Below are 17,022 nucleotides of genomic sequence, written 5' to 3'. Positions count from 1 at the left end.
TATTTTTTTTTTTTAAACCAACGTTGTGAACATTCCAGAGAGTCAGTAATAATTTCTTACTCTTTGTCCCCCCAAAACCCCATTTCCTGTTTTCTCGAATGATTTATCAATGTTTTGAATATCGTGATGCTCAGCTTCTTATACAGTGTGTTTCAAAAGTTGCACAACCCAAACTTTGAAAATGTATATCATGAAAACCGTAAGAGATATTTACACCGAGTTTTCTGCATTATAAAGTCTCATCCATTGAGATATTTTTCAATGCTTAAAATTATCAGTTTTCTCCATGCAGAAAATTGAGATAAATTAATAACTGGTGGAAGGCAGTGTTAAAAATTTTCCAGAAATGCACTTTTGAATGAGAAAAATATGTAAGAAATTTTCGAAGGGTCATAATTAGATGTCTGATGACTGATGCCATGTCAATCTGTCATTTGCGACCAATATTGCTCATGTTCAACATTTGATGGATTTTTTATTGGCGATGTTATGGATTGAGTGAAAAAGTGCCATTTTTGGTACATATATGGCAATGCTAGCAGGTTGAAATATTGTCAACAGACTCATGCCACATGTGCCTAAGTATTGGCTATACATTTACGTGAAAAATCATAAACCAAAAGTTTGTGCAGAAGTTGGACTCTTGAGAGAATCCTATAGTCTGCCTCTGGTTACACTGAATTATCTTTGCTACTATGCCTGTTCTTTTAATTGATTGAGCATGGCATATTGTTTGGAGCAGTGCGTGTGCATTGCTGAAGAGTATTTTACTACTCATTCTTACACTCATGTGCAAGAGGTTTTCCAAGAAAAATCCCCTGCTTCTGCTATACCTCACAAAGCAACTATTTTACGACTTGTCAAACACCAACAAATGCTCCCACAAATTGTTAAGAGTTGGTATTATTATTGAAGATTAGCACACACAGGAGATGTACTATGTAGAAATTTTCAGCGAAAAATGCAGCCTCGACCAGGACTCGAACCTGGGCCTCTGGCATACCGTACGATTTCTCTAACCACTGAGCTACTCAACTGGCCAGGCCTCGCCTGATTTCTTGCTGTCGCTGTTTTACCTGTGTGGAATCGTCTCTGTCAGTGCTACCGCAACGGGATCTGTTGCTTTTGAAACACAGTAGACTTCGACATTGCCTGGTTTCTCCCAGCATAGAGATGTTAATGCATATTTCGTTGAAAATTTCTACGTAGTACATTTCCTGTGTGTGCGTGATCTTCAATAATTAACATCTCTACTTTGGGAGGAACCAGGTAACGTCGAAGTCTACTGTATTTCAAAGGCAACAGATCCCGTTGCAGTAGCACTGGCAGAGAAGATTCCACGCATGTAAAACTGCGACAGCAAAAAATCAGGTGAGGACAAGCCGGCTCAGTAGCTCAGTGGTTAGAACAATGTCACGGTATACCAGAGACCTGTGTTCGAGTCCTGGTCGAACCTGCATTTTTCGCTGAAAATTTCTACTTTGGTATATGTTGTTGCAAACCAATTCTCAGATGATTTCAGCAAATTAACAATATTTTTTAAAATAATGTAATTGCTTTTGTTTGGATACATGCTAACATAAATTTATTAACCCAGTGATAGCATGATTAGTGCAGAAAACCTGGTGTATATGCCTCTTACGGTTTTCATGTTATACATTTTCAATGTTTGGGTTGTGCGACTTTTGAAACACACTGTAGTATGCACAATTGCTAGTAGGTAGTTTCCTGGCGCCTGATTTTCAGAGCTGGCGCCTAGCTTTGTAGAAAATTTTTTGAGCACTGGTAATATGTAAAGTGCAAAATTAACTATTCAACAACATTGAAGTTTTTTTTGCTAGCGAATATGTTGCCAAGAGGATGGTAGCAAATTAATATACTGAAATGAAGTACTTGCTTATCCACGAAACTGTTTGAATGGTAAAAGGTTCACGTTATAGGTGGGGGTGTGGTTGGTTTTCCATTCTATCCATGACCCGAGATTTCTGGCAGACCATGTGTGACATATGGCGGCATTGTACGAGAACCTTCTTTTGGTTCACTGACATTGATTGATTTACTTTGTTTTTAAGTCCACTTATGCACAGAGAAGGTAATTGGGTCTGGACCAACATTTTAAAGTGGTATCTGAATCATTGTGTGTGTACAACTGATATGGAAACTTACAGGTTACCCCTTGATTACAAGGTGATGGTGTTACAACTATGCCATCTGGGAGGCCCTTCTTTCGGTTCACCATTGCTTGGAAACATTTTTGGTGGCTGGCATAGAGGTTCCCATCAATGGCTTGACCATGTGACACAAGCTTCCAGTAGACAGGACTGATAAAGTATGACCACATGCACAACATCTCCTCAAAATGCCTTCTCTTTTTAATCAGTTCATGGGCTTGTTTTCCTGGATGAAGTCATTAGCTTCCAGTACCAGGATAATGAAGAAAGACCCATTTCTCATCATGTGTTCAGATTCTCTGCATCATATGGATTCCACAGCAATATGTGAGAAGGATGACACCTGCCAAGCCTGCTCTGGGATCAACTCATGGAGAAGTCTCCCAGAGTGATGAGGGCCTCCCCGATGGTTCAGTGGTAGCATCATCATATTTTAATCAAGGGGTCCCAGGTTTGATACCCAGTGGAGGCACATAGTGGTTTGGAGACCAACTTTAAACTGTAGGTCCAGTCTCAAATAGCCTTACTGTGCATAAAGTGGACTTAAAACACGAACTCAACCAATTAGCAGCTTGGACTAGGACCTCAGATTTGGTGGTGAAGACTGGTGTCTTCAGAAGTGTTGGAACAATTTTCTTGCTGTTGCAGGAAGCACTGTCCGTTGCCTTTTATGCTACAGATTTTCTACACTGCACTTTTGCCCATCGTGCAGCAGGAGTACACAAACAATGTTCTCCTCAAGAAAATTTTGTCTCAATAAGCTTATCGGTGATGGCCTCAGCTGATGGTTATGTCTGATATCGTAGTTGCATCACCAGTACCTACACTCTACTGCACCCATAACACCTTGAAATCCAATCCACGTCTGTACAGCAAAACACTACAAATTTATGAATCACCGTTATTACTGAAACCTTACTCGGCCACTTGCTGATCCACAAAAGTCATCATTCACCACTGACTGTACTAATTCCCAAGAGGAAGGGGGGCTAATTTAAAATGTACATTCCCTCAAATAATGTGCACATCTGAATTTTTAAGAGAGCAGATTTAAATGATAACTATTGTAGTTCATGCCACCATGGGGCACTGAAACTTCATGATTTGTTTGTGGAAAATATTTTTGACTGTGTATTGTAGCTTCTGTATTTTTTTCACGTAGTTCACTGGACATAGTGGGTTGTATAGATATTATTGTGATAATAATGCATGAGGTAGGTGGCAGGTTTTGGGCTCAGGCTACAGGATGAACACTGATTCAAGTCTCATGCGAGAACCATAACATTATTTCTCCTAAGATTCCAGCCAGTGTATGGGACCAGTGGCCACCCACCATTGTGAGGAAATTTGGGAGCTATGGAAAATGGACTGTATTTTTGTCTCCAGGTCCATATGCTTGGTTTAAGAATTTCTTTGGGAAATATTGGGATAAAACAGCAAGTGCAAATTTTGATAAGCCGTACATTTATCTTGCAGACTAGGGTCTGAACCGTACGTCCGTACATGCTATGAAATTTCCGTACATGTATGATCAGGACAGTTCGGTCGGCAATGCTGCGCTTTCACCACTCGATTTCCCTCCTCTTCCTCCTCCTTTTCTGCTTCTATGCGCAACCTTGCTCCACAGTTAGCTCGAGAATCCCGAATCCCGCATCGAGAAAAGCGGGATTCGATGATGCACCTTCCTTCACATGGGAGGCATATCAGCGGTATTTTTCGCTGGAGAAATAACTGAAAATAGCTTCCTCAAAAACTGAACTGTAAACTGAAACTGTCACCAATATCTGCTAGCGACCCCTGCCAAAATGACAAGAAAAACCAAATGAAATATACATAGCATATATAACGTGAAATAACACAACCTATAACAAATATGAAAGTAAAATAATTACGTCAACACTTACCAAATAGAAATAACTTCTGTATATTTACTGCACTATTGCAACTTGGCTCACATAAATAAATAAATAACGTTTACATTTAATTTCGTCATTCACTCCCAGGAGTTCACAGTTACTAACACAAGCTGTGTGAAATGGCACAACACTCACTCACTGTCACTACTGCTGCTGTCACAGTCTAGGTCTTCATAAATTTTCTCATCCTCACTTCTATCCATCTTGTTCGATATTTTCATTACCTTAAAACTTTTGACCATCATTTCCAGGGAGATGGAGTTCCTTGCCTCATGAACCCATTCGCAAACAATCTGCAGCAACGCATGTGTCATCCTCCTGCTTGGTGTGAGTTCATGCTGCGTTGATGTCATCCGTCTATTGTAAGCAGCTCGCACTGCGACTTTGAACGGGCAGTTGATAACTACATCCAAGGGCTGCAGCACTTTCGTCATTCCCCCCGGTATCGCCACCAAATCTGAAGAACGACAAATTCTCTCTTTCACATTATTGATGGTGTGTCCGCGGAAACTGTCTTAAGACAAGCATTGAAGGTTGCCGCAATATAGCACCCAGCGTCAGATCCCACACACAATTCAAACAGTCCTTCATGAGTTCTTCCATCATCCACCACTTTTCCTGCGCTCTCACTATAACTCCCAATGGAAATGCTTCTTTGGGTACTTTTTTCATTTAAATATTATATACGGAGGCAACTTGCGACCGTCAACCGTGATAGCCAGCATAACGGTGCACCTTTGCTTGTCTACTCCAGTTGTCCGGACCTGCACAGACCTATCTCCAATGGGATGAACACTCGTCGATTCTGGCATATCTAATCACAATCGAGTTTGATCTGCATTGCCAACCGGTGACATCATGTAGTTCTTCTGCGGTCGCAGCCTGATTATGTATCGGAAAAACCTGGTGTGCTGTTCTTCATATTCTTTGGTGAAGAATCTTCTGTGAAAGCGTCATTCTCCACCTGATCGACAACCAATTTCTGTTCATGAAGTGCCGGACCCAACCATAGCTAGCCTTGAAGTCCCAGTCGAAATAGCATATCATACTTTTGGGGCTATCCAGAACCCCGATTTTACGTTTTCCAGGTGCTCATAAATAGGAAATTTAAAATGCAGGTAAGCATAAGGGAGGGGCAAAACTCGTGTCAATAAGAAGCAAAAACAGTATGATTAATAATTGTTAAGAAAAAAGCAAGACCTGAAGAGAAAAACAGTGGGGGATTAACATGACCCACTTTCGAGGGTTGGGAGGGTGGTTGACTACTTCTAACTGCCGACTATTAGGTTCAATTTATGCATCTGATTGTGTAGGATATCAGTTTACTCTGTAAACTGGTAATTTAGTTGCTAGTTTTATAAGTCTCTGATAATTGGAGGGGATGATCATTTGTAGCTAAATGTCAAGCATCTTTAAATACTGTAAATAAAGTGTCCTAAATTCAGTTCACAGTGGTGACGTGTAGAATGATTCAGATCCCACTTCGAGCTGAATATGTATCCAGTACCAGTCAGACCAACACCATAAAGTGAACTCAAAACAAGCTTTCTCAAACTTACATATTTTTAGACGTCACAATTGGGGGTTATCAGTGACGTTCTCGGGATTTTTGAAAGGGGGAGGGGTAGGTATACTTTCTTTTATTATTCAGCCAGCCTTCATTTTGCCATCTTTTCTGCCTTTGACGTTATTTTTCTTTTTAGGAATAGTGGGCCAAGGTGAGGGGGTTATAACCCCCTCTACCCTCTGGGCACACTTCTGATTTACGTCCATATTGATCGATGATTTATCGTTGAATTTAGCAGTCTTGCCAAATGAAAACACCCCTTCCACCTTTAGTGTAATGTTTCAGTTGATTTTTCTCTCTCCCTCCCTCCCTCCCTCCTCTTGAACATTTAATATTGCGTGATTTATTTTCAGCATGTGAATGGCTCTAAAGGAAAGCAAGGATTATATATTATTCTTAGCATCATGTGCATTTCCTTCCTGTTTATCACAAGATGCAAAAAATAAATATACCTAGCCTTTAAACTCCTCTATTTATGTCTGGGGCTTGTTTCCTAAACAACCTTGCCAGAGGCAAGATTCAAAAGAATGCTGTTTTTTAACCCCTTTACGATGGATGAGTCATTGCTCTGTAGCCACCAGACATAACATTGGGGCCTACTGCCATCACAAACACCTCCAACAATTGGCAACGGGAGGTAGGGGAACTGGAGCTGAAGGTCCTCTGTGCCAAAAGTCTTATCAGAAGTGTGCTACTGCTCACTCATTTCCCACCCAAGTTGCAGAAAGAAAGAAGGGGGAGGACCACTGCTGCCAACACTACAGACATACCGGCATGAAAAAAAGAGAGAAACAGGCTGAACCATGCAATTATTGCATAGCAGTGCACACGGGTGTGGGGAAGATAGGTGATTTTTTTAACCTGTGTGTTTTTTTTTATATACATAAGTTGAATGTACAAATGTATGCAGGAGCAACTGCTTAATTTTAGACGTCACAGGCAAGATGGGCGGATGCTTTTCGCCCTTATGTTAATTGGTTAAGTAAGATGTCTCGTGTCGGGCTAATGCAATCAAGGGGTTGGAGGCACATAGTGGTTCGGATCCCACTTTAAACTGTAGGTCCAGTCCCGATTAGCCTTTCTGTGCATAAAGTGGACTTAAAACAACAATTCAGTCAATTCGTGTCGGGCTAAATTCCACATGAACAAGAAAATCGGGTCAATAATACTTGTCACATTTTAGTAATTATAAGACTAGTGATGGTACAGGGGATATGAGGAGGTTAACCCCCCCCCAGCAAACAAAAGAAAAGTGACAGTAAAGTTCTCCATGCACTTTGCACGTCGTGATGCATATATATAGGGGGATGTGGGAGATGATGTGATCAGCACCATGCTCAGACCACCTTTACCCCCACACACTTCCTTCGATTTTAACCTCCACCCATGGTTGTTCCCAGGTACTCATTTATTTGAGGCTGGATGAGCTCCAAAACAGTTTTATGCGGCAGTTTAGATCACCCACTTCAGAAATCGAGGTAACATTATCGTATGGTCAAAACGGATTCCTTGAAATTTCCTTCAAATTTACAGGAGAAAGTACTTACGGAAATCATTTTCTTGAGCGTTTTGGAAGTTCCTGAATGTAGATTTGATCCATTTTAATGTGAATGCGTGTTGTTTTCTGCGAAAATCTCTGTCCGACACGCTGTTTCTCCTCACGCCATTTGCTTTTTGCATGAGAGTGCAATGTTCCGTGTGTTAAGACGATGCAACCCCGTAGCCAGTGTTTCAGCCTCGCCGTGTTTTTACTAGAACCACCTGTCGAGTTCGGAACAAGCAATTTTTTCCGAATTGGTGTCACTTATCGCACAACATTGTAGCAACATTGTGTTCCGACGTCACAGGAGAGAGGTTTTTTTATAATTTTTCTTTGTAATTATGCTAATGGAACCTAACCTAACAGGCCTAACCTAACCACGTAGGCATTCCTCGTCTGACGTCAATATTCAAGGTTGCAAGATGGTTGTGCGTAAAGGAAGAGCATTAACAAATTTCGAAAGAAAGATAGTTCCGACCCGAATGGGTGTCACTTATCGCACAACACCCTAGCAACATTGTGTTCTGACATCACAGGAGAGACCTTTTTCATGTTAGGCAATACAAAGGTAACGCGTCTCTTAGCGAAAATATTATTTTTTCTTTGTATTTATGCTAATGGAACCTAACCTAACAGGCCTAACCTAACCACGTAGGCATTCCTCGTCTGACGTCAATATTCAAGGTTGCAAGATGGTTGTGCGTAAAGGAAGAGCATTAACAAATTTCGAAAGAAAGATAGTTCCGACCCGAATGGGTGTCACTTATCGCACAACACCCTAGCAACATTGTGTTCTGACGTCACAGGAGAGACCTTTTTCATGTTAGGCAATACAAAGGTAACGCGTCTCTTAGCGAAAATATTATTTTTTCTTTGTATTTATGCTAATGGAACCTAACCTAACAGGCCTAACCTAACCACGTAGGCATTCCTCGTCTGACGTCAATGTTCAAGGTTGCAAGAGTGTTGTGCGTAAAGGAAGAGCATTAACGAATTGCGAAAGAAAGATGGTTCCGAATTGCGAAAGGAAGATGGTTCCGAATTGCTGTTTATGGACAATGAACGTGGTAAATCGCAAGGTTATTTCACAAGTTCTACACGTAAATGCGACGTATTAGCATAATTTCAAATAGGGGCACGAAAGTAGATATTTTCCGGTGAACGAGATTGCACCACTGCATAAATCGACAAAACACACTCAGAACGCCCCCTAAACCAGTATGCTATCACGGCCATAATGTGTTACAGATTCGAAACAACAAGTAACAGTAAGTACTCGTAAATAGAGAAAATAAACATTATCTTAGTTAGAAATGCATTATTTCACCTTAAGAAATGTTCCGCAACACGTTAGCAATGTAAAGAAGTCCGAAATACATGATTCGTAGGTGTTTTGACCATACGATAATAGTACCGAAATCGAAACCCCGGCCTACTTCGTGTCAGTCAAGATGCCCTACCGACTGTCTGATCACGGTTCCCCAGCAGATGAGAATAAATAAATATATGCTCTTTTGGCCCAAATAAGCATTTTAATGGTATTTAGATGTTTACTAAATTTGACTGCTCCCAGAAAATATTGCCACACCCCTCATTTATCCACTCATTTCTCCTTGCCCCGTCACTGTACAACACACGAGTCACATAATATGCATAGAAAAAATGTTCTCTGCCCCACGCAGAAGAATACATGGGTCCAAACTTTGCCCCTCATCTCCCCAACAATCGATTTAACAAGAATATTTTCAGTCGGTGAGTAAAATATCGCCCATCTGCCCATAGAAAAAAGGAGTCACTTCAGCTTGGGCATTTTCAGTATCATTCCGGTAACCAAACGAAATAGCATTCGTGAAAAAACTTCAGATTAAAAATAAAAATAATTTGCAGTGAAATATAGACTATATCCAATTGTATTTGCAAACGACTTTCCATTAAAGAAAAAGTGCAGTTCTTATCCAGTATTGGATAGCGGAGGTTGAAAACCCTTCTATTTTTTTTTTCCTTATTTCCAACGCTGCAGGCAAGAAGAAAGGAAAAGTTTTCACAAACAAGCCCCTCCTTTTTTGTCAGTTTTTGTCCTCGTCAGCCAGTTTTCCACTCACATTTTTGTGGAGGGGGGAAGATGAAGAAGACACCTTAGTCACACACAGTGTCCAAACTCTAGAGAAGGCAGCATTTAGCGAGAATCAGTCTGGCAACAGTGCACATGTTGTCTAAGGCAGAAGCCAAAGAATGGACTTACACAGACTTTCTGCCTCCAGTTCAAGGGTGAAAAAGCGGTGTTGCTACACTTCGGATTTTTGTCCAGTTGTACAGGACATCTCTTCCTGTCAACGACTCCCCTTCGCTAGCATTTCAGGGACAGGCAGGAAATCAGAGACCCATTCACTTGCTACGTGGCAAGTGCTTGACTTTGCTGAGGATGCCACCTGTTTCGAAAACGACCGAAAATGGCATCGCAGAATACCACAAGAATTCCCCCTCACCATGGCAACTAGACAAAGCCAATTGGTTCAGCAGTTCATGTGACCCTCCATGGCTTTCAACAGAAAAGACAAAAATAGAATTTCCAAATCTGTTCTTTGGTGGGGAATACAAAAACTGATGTTTTCTCTTGTCCATCAAGGGAGGTGTGGCAAATGCTGGTGCCTTCCCTTACTGAACCATGCCTCTTCGCTTCCTCCTCTCCTATGAAAAGCTTAACATCTGAAAGTCCAAGGTCGTGTGGTGAATGCAACAGCTGCGAAATGCAAGGAAAACTAGTTTTTATGGTCTACTGATTAATTTTAAATTAAATCCATAATTGTTAGTCAGACACTAAGAAAGCCATTTCTGAGACCCGAATTGTATTGCATATTATATACGAGATATATTTTTTTGTTGCTTTTCCCCATCAAAAACGAGGGTACGTATTATACATGTGTGCACATTATACATGTGTAAATACGGTAATGCATGGGATATAATATTTCATTTGCATTTTTTAGGATGGGAGTACAGCTCTAAACATTGCCATGGAAGCTGGTCACAGAGATGTTGGTGTTCTTCTATATGCTCACGAACATTTTTCAAGAGGAAGCTCACCATATGGATCTCTAAGGTTAAGACGATCAAGAAACACAACACCAACTTTCAGATCAGCTGTAACACCTCCACCACGAACACCAACATCTCCAAGTCCCATCAGGGCCAGACAGGAGCAGTCATTGTAAAAGAATATTATCAGTCTGTATTAACTTTGTGATACAGTGATAATGAAGTCAATTTATGTGATGTTTTAATGGCAGTGTACTGATATTTATTTATAAAGAATCTATACTCTTTTTAAGGGACCTTACATATACATATATATATTTAAATTTTTAGAAGTTTCTTAAATGAATAGACATAATCTATAATTTTTTAGAATTTTCTAAAATTTTCTTATATGAATAGACTTAAGCTATTTTAAATATATTAACATTTTTTTTCATGGTACCGAATATGTTGAATCCTATGATTGCATTTGCACCTGTTAATGTACTTAAGGTAATGCACAAGCAAGGTGTTTTCCTAGAACAGGGTCTTCCAATTGTCTTCTACTGTCAGCAGATTTTACAGACAGATTGTGCTCATAAATTGATTTTCATGCCAGTCAACACAAAAGTAGTCCTAATATATTGAATGAGTATGGAAACATCTTTCATACCCAGCCTGTAACACACATCATTGAACTTGTACTGTTTATCGCTGCAGTTACTGGTATACATGTGTGTTTCAGCATACCAACGTATACACATGCACTGGTGTATTCAAGCTGCTCTTGTGTTTGAACATATTCTGAATGTATGCTTGCTGCTGCAATTTCTAAGATGGTAACTTCAGTGAGCATAGCTTTGATCTGTATTTTGTTGATTTAGAGGACCAGGTTAGAAAGTGATCTTCATTGGAAGCCTGATGAGAATAAGGATCTAGCTAGTGGTGATGCATTACATACAATTTTTATTTCCATAACATATTGATTCCATGCTGTTCACTCTCATAATGGGAGCAGAGATTTTTTGAGCAAAAAAGTTGATTTTTTTTTTGTAATGAATAATTTTGTGTGTGTCTGTTTAATGTGACGTGACAAGCAGTTCCAAATTTGTGGAATTCCAACATTTTATTTATTATACACCTGAATTTATGTACAAATGTATCCCTTGTTTCAATGTGTGTTTTTCAATCAAATATCAGTTAGTAGTGTAATGAGTATGTAATGCATGTGCATAAAACTGTGACATAGGTAACATATTGTTTAAATAATTGAAAGTAGTAGTAATTAAAATCGGCCTACGCACCAGTATGCCTTAGTGTTTAATGTTAAATATCCGTTTCTTTTACCACAAACAGATCATATTCTGATATATTTACCACATCCCTCATGAATTTAAGCTTTTCTTTTCTTCCAAGTGAAATGATCTGAAAATTCTGGATGTGTAGTTGAATCATGCCACAAATTTTCTTTTATCTGGCATATGATCTAATGTATTTCTCTCATAATCAAAATGTTAAATCACATAGGAAACTGTATACAGAAGAATCTCTGGTATAATATTTATGGCACATACAGTCACACACACTTAATAGGATCATTACAACCCAGAAGAGTCAGTGACTGTACAAGAATTTGAAAATGCATCACTGTGTTGGAAACTTTGGAGTTTGAAATTTGAAAATAAACACCTATCTTTTCAAAGTTGAAAATGAAGATTTTTACAATTATAAAAGATTTACATTAGAAATTAGGTAAAGTTTGAAATTTCAAAATAATCTCATTTCCATGGATATTAAAAATTATGGGACCAGGATACTGCAAATTTTCTGGAAGTCTTTGTGTGAATGCAAAGATGTGTAATGTTTACCTCAGTTAGTGTTATCATTTTGATTATTTTAGTTTAATTGACAGAAAGAAAATAAATATTTTTGTAAAGCTCTCATTTGCAGATGAATGGATACTGGTGTGTTGTTTTAAAAATCTTGAAGGAACACAGGTCGTGACAGTTGCAATGCCAGTTGTGTATTTAATGGCTTGCAAAGAGAAAAAATCTTGGCTGAAGAGTTTGTTTATTTTTAATCTCTGAAATTTATTCCAACACAAGTTATGTTACATATAATAGAGGACAATAATTGATTGTCTACAATTAAATAATATCAATGATTAATGTTGGCTCAGTGTTAGTGATAAGTAAATGCTGCCTTCACACTTTCAGCATTTAATTTATCATACATAGTGTTCACATCTTTATTTACAGAAGTAAAGCAATTTTTAAGTTTTGACCCAAAAGGAGAGAGCTTCAATTGTTTGCAATGTATTATTTAACTAACACAAGTTAAACTTAAATAATTATATAATGCATTGCACAAAGTCATTGTTTAACATTGTGTAATACAATTATAGAAAAAAAGTGATGTGATATATATTCATAGTGTTAAAGGAGTCATGTGACCTTACCTTAATTTGTAGAAGTCAATTCCTGATCTTTGTCAATGTAATATATTTGTCTAATATGTTAGTGGTATGCATGGTTGATGCATTTCCATTTCTAACAGAATGTAAAAAGTCATTGAGAAGAGCATGTTAGGAAATTATTATTTCAGAATTATAGAACGTACTGAGTTAGAGTATGAATTGTGCCTTTTACGATGATAGGTATACATGCATGGAAAATAACCACTTTTAACAGGAACAGTTCACTTGTTGCTAATTGATGTGGACAATAAATCATAGACATATCTTATATACATAATTGATGTTGGTAGAGATGTTTAATTTTGTTGTAGTTCTGTAATAACGAAAGTTGTGCATTTTGAGTCAGAAATGAATATATATAAATTATTATGTTAATTTTGCACTTTTCATTGAACTTTGCCCAATATTTTGCAAATAAGTGAGCTCAATCTTGTCTAATTACAGCAACAAGTGAACTAATTTCTACTAAATATGTACTTCCATTTTCCCAGTTGAAATAAGATACGTACATGATCATATTGTCATAATAGTTGCAGATGTTCATACTGTGGAGCTAATTAACAGTTCAACATATAAAATAAATGTTTTTGATACAATATAACTAACATTTTATAGGCAATATTAAGTTTGTACATTACAGAAATCCACCAAAAATTTGTGGTGGTATGTGCAAGAAGGAATTGAACTTGTCCAACTTGTGGCAAGTTTCTCTTGACTTGCATTACAAGACAGAGTGAGGCAGGCCTAATAGAATTATTATTAAAACCACTAATTCTGTATTTTCCTGGGCATTAACAGAACATTTTTCTAAAAATATTGTTGCTGATGCACAAGTTCTTGTATTTTATCGTGAACTTGCATATCATATGCAAAATGATTAACAAAACTTTTTTTTATGAATAAATATCCTTAATGATAAACTATGTTCTGGTATTGGTGATAGATAAGTTCTTGTATTTTAGTGAGAACTTCTAGAGAGATTACAATTTTTGCATATCTTATGGATAAACAGTAACATTTTTTCCCCCTAAGAATACACTTGATGATAAACTAAGCTCTTGTATTGGTAATCAAATATATAAATTCGTGCATTTTAGTGTAATATTATAGAAATATTACAATTCTTGAATATCTTATAAAAAAGAATATACATAATCTGTCTAGTCTGGTAGAATGAACTGTGATTCCATGTAATATCATTACTGTGTGTATTGCTTTTGAAATGGTTACTATGTACAAGCCATGTGGTAATGAAGTACTAATTTCTAAATTTACACATGTAACACTAATATCAAATTCACTAATCTGTGCAGCAGAGACTTAGAAGTGAAATACATGAAAATGTAGCAGGCTTAAGAGGAGAAATTGTCAAATGTATAAATTGTTTCTCTGATGGTTTATTGATAAATCACGAGCACTACAAATTAAAAATAATTTGCATGTTCAATATGGTAACATTTCACACTAAACACAAACAAATGATTATCATACATTCTCCTCCTTTTGCTTCTACAAATCTACCAATGTTACTGCTTATGATGTAACCACTTTACAATTACAAATTGTTATGTTGAACATTGTACTGCACTTCACAATGGTCCAGAATCTTCTTCAATGGTAAGTGGCACAATTTTGACAGCTGGTCTTATACAAGACTTTTAATTTTGTTGTCGTTCACAGTACATGTTCTTCACAGCATTTCTGAAGGCACCTCTTTTTCAGAAATTGGAGGAACAGCCTCAGGGGAGAGAACTGTAACCACTATCTTTTGGTGTGTCCTATGCTGGGCAAAAGCTCTGAAACAATCTCTGGGTGTATCCTATGCTGGGCAAAAGCTCTGAAACCCTCTTCATGCTCTTAAAACTTTGTTGGTCCTGATGGGTGCACATCACTGTACATGTTCTTGACACCATGTTCGAAGACAACTCTTGTTCATTCTCAGACTTGGTGGATCAGCCTCTGGGGAGTTTATTCCCATAACAACTTTCCCTAGATGTAATTTGTAGTGGGTAACAACTTCTAAGCCCTGTTCATAATCTTGAGCTGGTTAGTGTTGAACTAATGGTTGTTGTAATGTTTTCAATCCCTTTAATCTTATCCTTTATGGTAGGGAGGGGGGGGGGTCTCAATTTTCTTAAACTGTTGTAGTCTCTTGTACCTTTGCAATGTGTGTCGTCGAGAGCACTTTTGAAGACAAGTTTGTTTCCTTCCCTTACATTGGAAAATCATTCTTAGCTGAGTGGACTCCCATAACCAATATCCCTGGATGTAATTCATGGGGGGTAACAACTTGATGGTTTTCAACACTTTCACCTTATTATTTTTTTTGGGGGGGGCTTCCTCTGAATTTCCTTAAACTTTTGTTATCTTTCCTTTCTTCGCATCATGTCTCCTTGATAGCATTCTGAAGACACGTTTGTTTCCTTCTCTTCCATTGGAGAATCATCCTTTGGGGAGTGGACGAACTCCCAATAACCACTATCCCTGGATGTAATTGGTGGGTTTTAATAACTTCATGGTTTCAACACTTTTACCTTATCATTTATTGGGGGAGGGGGCGTTCTCTGAATTTTCTTAAACTCTTGTCGTCTTTCCTTTCTTCGCATCATGTCCCCTTGATGGCATTCTGAAGACACGTTTGTTTCCTTCTCTTCCATTAGAGAATCATCCTCAGGGGAGTGGACTCCCATAACCACTATCCCTGGATGTAATGGGTGGGGTTAACAACTTGATGGTTTCAACACTTTTACCTTATCATTTATTGGGGGAGGGGGCGTTCTCTGAATTTTCTTAAACTCTTGTCGTCTTTCCTTTCTTCGCATCATGTCCTCTTGATGGCATTCTGAAGACACGTTTGTTTCCTTCTCTTCCATTGGAGAATCATCCTCAGGGGAGTGGACTCCCATAACCACCATCCCTGGATGTAATTGGTGGGTGGTAACAACTTCATGGTTTTCAATCACTATTACCTTATCATTTATGGGGGGGGGGGGTATCCTCTGAATTTTCTTAAACTCTTGTTATCTTTCCTTTCTTCGCATCATGTCCCCTTGATGGCATTCTGAAGACACGTTTGTTTCCTTCTCTTCCATTGGAGAATCATCCTTTGGGGAGTGGACGAACTCCCATAACCACTATCCCTGGATGTAATTGGTGGGTGGTAACAACTTGATGGTTTTCAATCACTGTTACCTTATCATTTATGGGGGGGGGTATCCTCTGAATTTTCTTAAACTCTTGTTATCTTTCCTTTCTTCACATCATGTCCCCTTGATGGCATTCTGAGGACATGTTTGTTTCCTTCTCTTCCATTGGAGAATCATCCTCAGGGGAGTGGACTCCCATAACCACCATCCCTGGATGTAATAGGTGGGTGGTAACAACTTGATGGTTTTCAATCACTATTACCTTATCATTTATGGGGGGGGGGGGGTCGTAAACTCTTGTTATCTTTCCTTTCTTCGCATGATGTCCCCTTGATGGCATTCTGAAGACACGTTTGTTTCCTTCTCTTCCATTGGAGAATCATCCTCAGGGGAGTGGACTCCCATAACCACCATCCCTGGATGTAATTGGTGGGTGGTAACAACTTGATGGTTTTCAATCACTATTACCTTATCATTTATGGGGGGGGGGTCTTAAACTCTTGTTATCTTTCCTTTCTTCGTATCATGTCCCCTTGATGGCATTCTGAGGACACGTTTGTTTCCTTCTCTTCCATTGGAGAATCATCCTCAGGGGAGTGGACTCCCATAACCACCATCCCTGGATGTAATTGGTGGGTGGTAACAACTTGATGGTTTTCAATCACTATTACCTTATCATTTATGGGGGGGGGGGGGTCTTAAACCCTTATTATCTTTCCTTTCTTCGCTTCATGTCCCCTTGATGGCATTCTGAAGACACGTTTGTTTCTTTCTCTTCCATTGGAGAATCATCCTTTGGGGAGTGGACGAACTCCCATAACCACCATCCCTGGATGTAATTGGTGGGTGGTAACAACTTGATGGTGTTCAATCACTATTACCTTATCATTTATGGGGGGGGGGTCGTAAACTCTTGTTATCTTTCCTTTCTTCGCATCATGTCCCCTTGATGGCATTCTGAGGACACGTTTGTTTCCTTCTCTTCCATTGGAGAATCATCCTCAGGGGAGTGGACTCCCATAACCACCATCCCTGGATGTAATTGGTGGGTGGTAACAACTTGATGGTTTTCAATCACTATTACCTTATCATTTATGGGGGGGGGTCTTAAACTCTTGTTATCTTTCCTTTCTTCGCATCATGTCCCCTTGATGGCATTCTGAGGACACGTTTGTTTCCTTCTCTTCTATT

General features: G+C 38.7%; 1 protein-coding gene across 1 annotated transcript in view; it reads left to right on the top strand.

The window, feature by feature from the left end:
• The window catches only part of Kank (KN motif and ankyrin repeat domain-containing protein 2 kank), a 207,442-nt gene extending 193,792 nt beyond the window's left edge, over window positions 1-13,650 (top strand). Inside the window, exon 14 of the mRNA XM_083117142.1 lies at window positions 10,182-13,650. Coding sequence (XP_082973268.1) covers window positions 10,182-10,406 — 225 coding nt within the window. The 3' untranslated portion in view covers window positions 10,407-13,650. The remainder of the gene's footprint in view (window positions 1-10,181) is intronic.
• Window positions 13,651-17,022: the final 3,372 nt, after the last annotated feature.

This window comes from Lepisma saccharinum, chromosome 2 (assembly GCF_977018435.1).
Source record: "Lepisma saccharinum chromosome 2, izLepSacc3.1, whole genome shotgun sequence".
Lineage (NCBI taxonomy): Eukaryota > Metazoa > Arthropoda > Insecta > Zygentoma > Lepismatidae > Lepisma > Lepisma saccharinum.
The sequence above is the reverse complement of the archived record's forward strand: the minus strand, read 5'-3'. Positions and strand labels throughout refer to the sequence as shown.